The sequence below is a fragment of the Leptonychotes weddellii genome, unplaced genomic scaffold, assembly GCF_054177405.1.
Source record: "Leptonychotes weddellii isolate Sample4059 unplaced genomic scaffold, ASM5417740v2 HiC_scaffold_5337, whole genome shotgun sequence".
NCBI lineage: Eukaryota > Metazoa > Chordata > Mammalia > Carnivora > Phocidae > Leptonychotes > Leptonychotes weddellii.
This window is the reverse complement of record NW_028021112.1, coordinates 1,595-11,024: the sequence shown is the minus strand read 5'-3', so window position 1 is coordinate 11,024 and position 9,430 is coordinate 1,595. Positions and strand designations below refer to the sequence as shown.

The 9,430-nt window shown below is 37.7% G+C and overlaps 1 gene segment (V, D, J or C); it reads right to left on the bottom strand.

Annotated features, from left to right (window-relative positions):
* Positions 1-2,225: 2,225 nt before the first annotated feature.
* Positions 2,226-8,991, bottom strand: LOC102726779 (T cell receptor gamma constant 1-like). The segment is given in 3 exon segments: positions 2,226-2,833; positions 5,057-5,104; positions 8,584-8,991. Coding segments are annotated over 3 exon segments (336 nt in total).
* Between the last annotated feature and the right edge of the window lie 439 nt (positions 8,992-9,430).

The following is a 9,430-nucleotide window of genomic DNA, read 5'->3' as shown; positions in this document are numbered from 1 at the left end:
CCGAGCGATGTTGAGCAATTTTTCATGTGTCTGTTGGCCATTTGGATGTCTTCTTTGGAAAAACGTCTGTTCATGTCTTCTGCCCATTTCTTGATTGGATTCTTTGTTCTTTGGGTGTTGAGTTTGATAAGTTCTTTATAGATTTTGAATACTAGCCCTTTATCTGATATGTCATTTGCAAATATCTTCTCCCATTCCATTGGTTGTCTTTTGGTTTTGTTGACTGTTTCTTTTGCTGTGCAAAAGCTTTTTATCTTGATGAAGTCCCAATAGCTCATTTTTGCCCTGTTCCCTTGCCTTTGGTGATGTTTCTAGGAAGAAGTTGCTGCAGCTGAGATCCTTCTGCATTTTAAATGAGACATTGTTTTATGCTAAAATATAAAAACTTCTACTGTAGACAGATTCATTAGAAAAGGAGAAAAATAATCATTTATTTCTTTACCGACCAACCATGCATTGAACATTTTGTTTTATACTCACGTTGGTAAAAATATACACACATATATAAATGAGTGTCATACTTGTTAGTATTACTACTTGTAGAAATCATGGTCAAAGGACTGGACAAATATTGCGCACAAAAAAAGAGAAATAGAAATGGACTCAGTATATGAAAAGATGATTATCCTCATGAAAGTAAATTTAGAGCATGATGAGATACTATTTTTAACCTGTCAGATTAGGAAAATCAGTGATGTTTGACAACACTTTCCTGACACTCACCTACATCATGGAAGAAAGTGTACAATGGTACTATCTCTAGCGGGGTAAGTTGGTAATACCTGTTAAAATGACCAGTAACCACAACTGAACTGATATAAAACAATATTATATTTCAGCATATTTTATAATAGTAAAAGCTTGGAAATAATCCACTGGTCTACCACAGGAAGCTGATCTTATAATGTATCTTATAAATATACAATCACCAATGAAATACTCTGCAGCTATCTAAGTGTTCTTTTATAATGACATAAAAACAGCACAAGGTTATATAAGTGAGAAGTGCAGAATAATGTATGTCATTACTACCTGTGTGTTAGAAGGAAGGAAATTAGATCTATATGTATTTACTTATTTTTTTATAACTAAATTCATATTTGCCTAAATAAAAACTGGAAGGATGGGCAAGAAACAAAAGTGTGACCTGTAAGTTTTGGGCAGGTAGAGACAGTTGTTGGAGCAAGATTTGGTGTTTCAATTTTTGGAGTGTTTTGATTTTGGAACCATGTGAATGTATAATCTAACAATTTTAGTAGGGTCCTGCCATGGATATTTCTTCAACAACACCTTCTTTTTTTTAAAAAAAGTTTTTATTTATTTATGTAATCTCTACACTCACTGTGGGGCACCACCTTACAACTTACACTTCATTCCTTCCACTGAGCCAGGCAGCTGCCACCTCAATATCACTTTCTGATTAATTTCCATTTCTTCAACAATCTACATTTTTGTGTAAATGCATACTAGTCCATCATACAACATCATTTATTTTATTTTTTTAATTTCTTCTTAGGTGTTGGGCTTAATTTGGGACTGTGGTGAATGGTGCTATGGCGTTGCATGTAAATCTTACTGCATACCTTGAGGGTGTGTGTGAGTGTGTGTGAGCAAGTGTGTTATCTATTATTTCTAGGTAGAGCTGCCAACAGCAAATGCTAATGCTGTTGAGGACTTGCATGTACCCAACAAAATTAAATCATCACATCTACACAACTCCAGGAGACAGAGCACACTGTATCTTCATTTTACAGATGATAAAATTATGGCACAGAGAGTTCATATAGCTATAGATTCAAGCCCTTGGGATTCAGAGTTCAAGCACTTAACCCCTCCATCACCCCACCTTTCTGGTGTTAGTGGGGCTCTCATGGGGTTCTTGTGAGGTCAGGAACATGGTGTCTGTGAAACACTGGGATAGGTCTGAACACACCTGCAAGTCATGCGACACGTTATACTGTCGTCACCAGAGCATCTTAAACCAAGTGAATCTGAATCTGAAATCTTTGGAAGAGAAATAACTTGGACACCTTCATTGGCTGTGGCTGCCCTGAGGCTGGTGCCCCAAAGAAGGCATCATAAGGACTATCTCAGGGAAAGAATTAGAAGTGTGGAATTGACCAATATTACAACTAGTGTTGAATTTGAGGGCTCAGTTGTCATGCTGTCCCTTACCTTGGACTCTCAGTTAGATTGTACCAAATGAAAGAACACAGAGGCAAAAGTAGACTTTTGATTGTTTTTATTGTGCTTATTATGATAAAGCAGTACAATACTCAGGTAGCAAAGATGGGAGTCCGGATGTGTAAAATAAATGGCTTCGAAGCAATTATCTGGTTAAAGAGCCCCAAGAGATGCAACTGGAAGTTGTGTGTTGGCTGTGCTCAGAGACATGAGTACCAGGTGGCTGAGGAGCTGGTGGACATTAAGGAGGGAGTGGTGCTGAAGCCCCTGTGGATGGTCCCCTGGCCCCACCCCTGAGTCATGGCAGAATTTGTTCTTGTTGTGGAGTGAAAGTTTCTTTTTACCCAGTGGTTTGTTAACCAGTTCTGCAATAATGACACAAGAGAAAAAAACACATTTGAACTGAAATATACCAAACTCAGAGAGAAAGTCCCACTAGATGCACAGCAGACAACTTTAGGGACAATAGACAATAGAGACAAGTGGACCCTTGGTGCCACCATGTGTTAGGAACTCTTCCCGTTGCCACAAAATGCTGGTCTCCCAAGCAGACAGATGGCGATGATGCTGGAGTAGATCAGGCTCTTGAGGAGAAGTAGGAGGTAGGTGTAGTAGGCAGAGGTGTTCATGAGCTGCAGCTTCAGGGTGTCTAAAACAAGTCATTTATTAGTTTCACCTTCTGTTCTTTTGAAGGGCTAGGACTTATTAATGGGAAAGGGGTGACATTACACATTTCTGATGATCTAGGTTGAAGTGATGCCCCCACACCAAAACAACCTGACAATAAACGTCTATACCACCAACCAGACAATAAACGTCTATAAACACTACCACCACCACCATCACCAAATAACTCAGAATCCAGCTTGCAGGCAAGTCCATCAACAACCTCTGGGAAATTCACTTAGAACATTCTAAAGTATTAAAAAGTAAGGCTGATGAATCAACCTGAAAAGGCATTGGTTAAAAATTAGCTTTTACCATTTCTTCACCCCCACCACATCTGTAAGTAATAATATATCTAATATGCTTTAATCACTAACTAAATGGCAGACATTTAATTTGAGAGGTTTGTGTGCAAAACTTTAATCTTAATTTTTCAATAACCTAGGAGATTATTATTTTCTTTGCCATTTTACAAATAAATTGAGGACAGAGAATTGATTTGCCTGATGTCATACAGTTAGTAAATACCACCAGCAAGATTTTAATCCCAGCAACATAATGTTCAAGAACACATTCTTACCTACTCTGTATTTCTGTACCTCACGTGTAATAAATACTCCTGACAACAAAGAGTTAAGCATAAATATAAAGATGAATTGCTGATTTAGAAGCATCTTAGCCATTATATCTTGTGCATTGTTGAGATTCCTATCAAGGGTACAATCAATGGAAATTTGCTTGTGTTCAAGGTAGGGTGGGTGGGAGGTTTTAGTAAAGAGGGCATTAGTGGTGATGAGTGGAAGTTTAAATCACCATATTGTATACCTGAAACTAATGTCACACTGTATGTTAACTAACTGGAATTTAAATAAAAACTTAAAAAAATAATAAAATAAAAAAGTGAAAGAAAGGGGCAAATCCAAATTCTCTGCAACTTTAAGAGGTCAAACTCGCTCCCTTGTCTTTCTTGAATACTTTTATTGTAGTTATGATGTTATAGGATAATTGCATTTATTATCCTTTGAGGTTTTGCAGGAAATACATGATATCAAGAAATAATTAATGCCAATGATAGTGGGCCAGATCGGCTACTCAATGAACCATCAGGTTGAGTCTGTTCTTATGGAAATTTCTTTTACGTGTTTATCTCCAAAGAGTCAGAATTCCAGAATCATTAGCCCTTGGTGTGGAAAAGGACATCAGTGATGCTGTGCTTGTAATTCCTTGACAAAGGGTCCTTGGTCGAGTAACATGTTAGCTAAAGTCTAGAGGCCCCTTGATATTGGACATGGAGGGCAGATCAGCAGGGCTAGAGCCAATGGTCTTTGTACTTTCTTGTTACATATGTTGGAATAAAGGTCCTGAAGCTAGTACTTATGTGTCAGCTAAGTGAAATATCCTATGTTAGACATATGTGACCTTATGTCTTCAATTACTGAATGAGACATTATTTGTGTTATTTCTGCCTTGGCTCAGAAAATGTAACTACTGTACCCATATTCATGTAGCTAATAATGAAAAGACTGGGGTTAATGTCCAGTCTGTGGCATTTGAAATCCTGCACTTATACCCGCTCCCCAAGTGTGCACCTGTCTCAGGGTCTTAGCTTTGGGATATCTTGCTTTATGACAAAAACATAGAAGAATAGAAAACTGAGTAAAGTGTATGAATTGTTAATTCAGATGGTCTGGGTTGAAGCCCCTGATCTCACTGTGTGGTGGTGCAAGGGACTTAATTAATTTTAGCTCATTGCCTCATGTGTGAAATGGGAATAAACTCCTTCACAGTGAGTATTAAGGGAATTAAACAGAATGCACTCACTGTGCAGCACAACGCCTTCTGTACAAGAAGCTCTCAGTGTCGGTTTATGTTATTAACCGCCAGCAAGAACAAGGAGAAGCAACTTGATATCATGTTTTCCTCAGTCAGTAGAAACAAAAGCTACAGAAAAAATGAAGTCCGTTGTTGAAAGAATTCAGAGCACATCACTGCAACCCTAATTTATAGTCCTCTCACACCCAAACCTGCATTTACTGTGTGAAGATGACTCCTGAGAAATGATGGATTGACTTAAATATCAGTCTATTTTGCAAGATCCAGCCATTCTGAGGTTTCTCCTTGAAGCCCGGGAAGTTCAAAGGTTAAATTTATCTGCAGGAAAAAGTGCTATAGCATAACATAAAGGCAAACATAGACAAAATCTTACCATCTTTATATCTCACAGAAGGTTTTGTGGAGTTTACAGCAGCAAGCTCTAGAAGAAATGAGGACAAGTATTCAATTATTCATATCCATTATTTGACAGGTGTCTGTGTTGTGGAGAGATGGATGGGTAGATAGACAGATAGATAGAATTTGTCAACCAAGAGGAGAGAGTCATTACTAATATGAGCCCACAATTCCAGAACTGAGTGTTCTGAGTGTGTAATTCAGTAGATCAATTCATATATTGTATTTCTGCACATGAAGATGTTGAAGTTCATGAATGATACATTTTTTTCTTCTTTTCTCACCACTGGAGGGTAATGTCTAAGACTATCTTGTTTTCCTTCTGTGCTCATAGCTCCCAGCATAGTGCCTGCCGCACAGTAGGTGTTCTATAAATACTTGTTGAATGGAAAAATAACCAGGAACATTGGCTGCTGTACAGTCCTCAGCACCCACTGCTGACATGAAGGGTTGCTACCAAAATGAATTCATCCAACCCTAGAGTGCACAGCAGAATGTTAAATTTTGGAAGGAGTCTGGAATAGGTAAATTCCCCATCTAAGCAATAGAAAGAGGTCCTACCTTTCCAAAGCACACATGTTCCCAATATCCCCAACTCTTGCACATGATTTTCTGGAGTGGTGGTGTTTGTGGACATGAGAACAATACTAATGAAAGCCAATACCTATTGAGTGATTATTACTGTGCCAGGCACTATGTGAAATGTTCACATGTATTAGGTCATCTGATCCCCCAGTGACACTGAAGTGTGCTGTATTCATGTTAGACATGAAGAAATAAGGTTTAGAGAGTCTAAGTAACTTGCTGGGAGTCATACCAGTGATTGGCAGAGCCAACACTCAAAGGACCATTGTGAGGGTTTAGATGAGCTAGAGCATGTGGAAAATACCTTGTAAAACAATCCATAGAAATGGATAATAAGTCCACCATTGTGGACTCTCAGATATCAACTCTTCCAGTATCTTAATTATTCTTAACAAATGACCTTTCTGTTACAGAAGTTTCACAGTTCAGTCCACTTCTTTCAAGGGATAAAAAGATGGGCCAAGTAATAATCATAGTTTTCTGAATATATAAAACTGAGGTGAGGGTTGTACTTCTTTACAATGTAAAAAACAACAAAAACAAAACCCAACATGCATACAAAGACAAAAATCCTTAAAAAGATCATTGACTGTTGGATGGAGGAAGAGAGTCCCAACATGTTTTGGTTTATCCTTTCTCTGCTTGATGTGTCCTTGTCCATACATATATGGTTCTGTTATGCAAATTGTTCACTCCACACAATCTTATTTTGGTACACTCTTAACAAATAAATCTGAGCTGTAGGCTTTGGAGTAAATCCCAAGAATAAAAAAGTATATATAATCATGTTTGGTGTTAAAATATTCTCAAGAACTGACTTAAAGTGTCTTAAAATTCCCTTTCTTTTCTATAGTGGTTTTAGTCATTAAAAGAGAAATAAAAATCTCTAATCACCATGCACTGATTGATTGAAAAACATTAAGGTAACAATCTCTCAAATTAAAATCTGTGGGTGTACCCTAGGTTCTTTTTCTCAATCAGGTTGGTTGAAAACTTGAACCAGAATAGTTTTATCTCTTCAAAATCACTTCATGGATTTGGGCTTCCATGTTCTATATATTTTTAGCTTTCATCAAAAACAAAAAGAACAAACAAAAAACTTACAAGAAACAGCATTAGAAATTTGTTGTGGAAAGGCATTAACAGAAATGCCCTCAATAGTTTTGTTGCTATGAGAAGATCTTGGGAGACATTCCTTTCAGAAATTAATTCCCAGGTAAAATACATCATGAATAAAAACATCTCTCTTTTTTGGGCACCTGGGTGGCTCAGTTGGTTAAGCGACTGCCTTCGGCTCAGGTCATGATCCTGGAGTCCCTGGATCAAGTCCCGCATCGGGCTCCCTGCTCGGCAGGGAGCCTGCTTCTCCCTCTGACCCTCCCCCCTCTCATGTGCTCTCTCTCATTCTCTCTGTCTCAAATAAATAAATAAAATCTTTAAAAAAAAAAATCTCTCTTTTCTATTATCATCACCACAGAATGTAATATAATATATTTTTACTTTGATCATTATAAAAATCAATACCTAAAGGACTTCAGCCCAGTGGTTACATTAAATTTGTGTTTTTCTCATTTGCCTCCTCTCTGTTTCTTAGTGGTAGAAATAAGAAATTAGGGCTGTCTGTAATCTTATACCAGTTATTAGGAAAATATACATAAATACAATAAACAGATGAATAAATGTGTCCATCTCATGTTTTCAGAAACAAGCATTTTCACTGGCATTATTACAATTTCTCTTCACCACATGCCAGGAGAAAGGAAAGGTAAATAAGTTTTGACTCTAAATTTGATCACTGGAAACACTAAGGATCCAAGAGGATAAAGATTTACTTCAGCAATTCAGAGTGGTACACTGCAAGGGTCTTTGCATGTTTTGTTATGTGTTTGTTTCCCGCTGCTTCCCAAGGGCTTGTGAACTGCACGGAAAGTACAGACTGGTTCCTTCTCATGGTCCCTCTGGGGTCTTGGTCTGTGAAGTTAAAGCCAGGACTTGACCGAATCTAGTGAGTTACTGGACCACAGCCGGGCCAGGGCACCTTCAGCTGTCTGCCACACTGTCTAAATATGTCTAGCATAAGCCCCGATGAGGTTAATTTGGGACACAATGCCTGAATCATGCCTGAATCACAAGTGACCCTGAGTGATTAGGAAAAGTATATTCTCTCTACTGTAGTGATCCTCCTTGGGGCAGTAGTTCGTTCTGCATCTCTACCAGGCCTGGCACACACTAGGACTGCAATAATGTTTGCTGAGCAGCTTTACCAATGGTAAGGAATATATCCATTATGTAGAATGGAAGAATGATTGTACACATTAGCTTCACCCAATCTTTATTTACCAAACTTCACCTTAGAGTGGTATATAAAATTCAAATCTGAGAAATCTAAGACCATACTAAAACCATAGTGACCAAATTATTGTAGCCTCTATCTCATTGTTTATGGGTTATACTTTGTGTAGAGCAAGACTGAAGTGAGAAGGACTTTGACTGCTGAATAGAACATTCCTGAAAGATGTATAATTGTTCTTATTTCCTGACAAAGTAAGATCATCAAAGGTGGTTCTTGAGCATTTATGATGTGCGAGGTTGCTAGGTGCTTTCATGTGTATTGTTTCATTTAATTCGTACAATGATCCCCAAAAAACATCACTGTGACCTTCATATTTTGGATGATGAAACTGAGGCAAGAAAGACTAAGTGAATTTGTCTTTTTCTTTTTCTCTGTATGTTCCAAAGTCCATTTTACTTCAATTCTATGGGAAAATAGCAGGACATTTATGCTACCGTTAAAGGTAAAAACATCAATGAAAGGTTTCTATTTGTTTCTTTTCATTAGTATTTGACAGAAAAGGTGGAATATTTCCTTTGGGAAGAAAAAGGTACTGGAAAGTTGCATTCATATATACATGTACATACTGTTTTTCTGTGAAGGAAATAGAATCTCTTGATCAACTCCTCCTTTATTCCACTCGTGTTTGACGATACATTTGTGTCCTTTATCCATTGACACTCCACTCACGGTCAGCCAGCTGAATTTCATGTATGTGTCATTAGTCTTCATGGTGTCTCCCTGCTGCGATTTGAGAATTGTTTCGTCATCCTTTTCTTTCCAATCTATCTTAATAACATCAGGGAAAAAGTCCTCAAGAAGACAAAGATATGTTCCAGCCTTATGGAGTCTTCTTTCAGCAATTGAAGGAAGGAAAATTGTGGGCTTGGGAGAAATGTCTGCATCAAGGCTTCTATCTGTGGGGAAGTGGAACAGCAATTAGAACATTATTAGAGAAACACAAATTTTGTGTGGTTGGAACCACCCAGCACAGTGAAATGAGGAAATTTGCCATAGAATTAGTGCTTATCTCAGACCTTTCATCCACAGTGGGTTATGAGGGACTGATTGTCCTTATTTTCAGTGGGAAAACAGGTACAAGAAGTCATGTAACTTGCTCAAAGTCACAACACTTAAGTGGCGGAGTCTGGATTAAAATGTGGAATTTTTTGAAACAATACATAATCACTTGTTTGAATGAGAATTCACTTCCATGTGTCCTTGACAATCTATCAAGTTGAACTTTAAATCTTCAAATTGGATCCCAAATTCACTTCTGAAGTAATGGAGGTCTCCTACTTGATTCCTGATTTTATAAAACATCTCAATCTCACATCTGAACAACTCCAGGATTTTGAGTAGGACAATGTTTAAAACTGCACCTCCCAAATATTTACAATGCCTTGAATTTAGAAGCAATGGGGCAGTATTTCC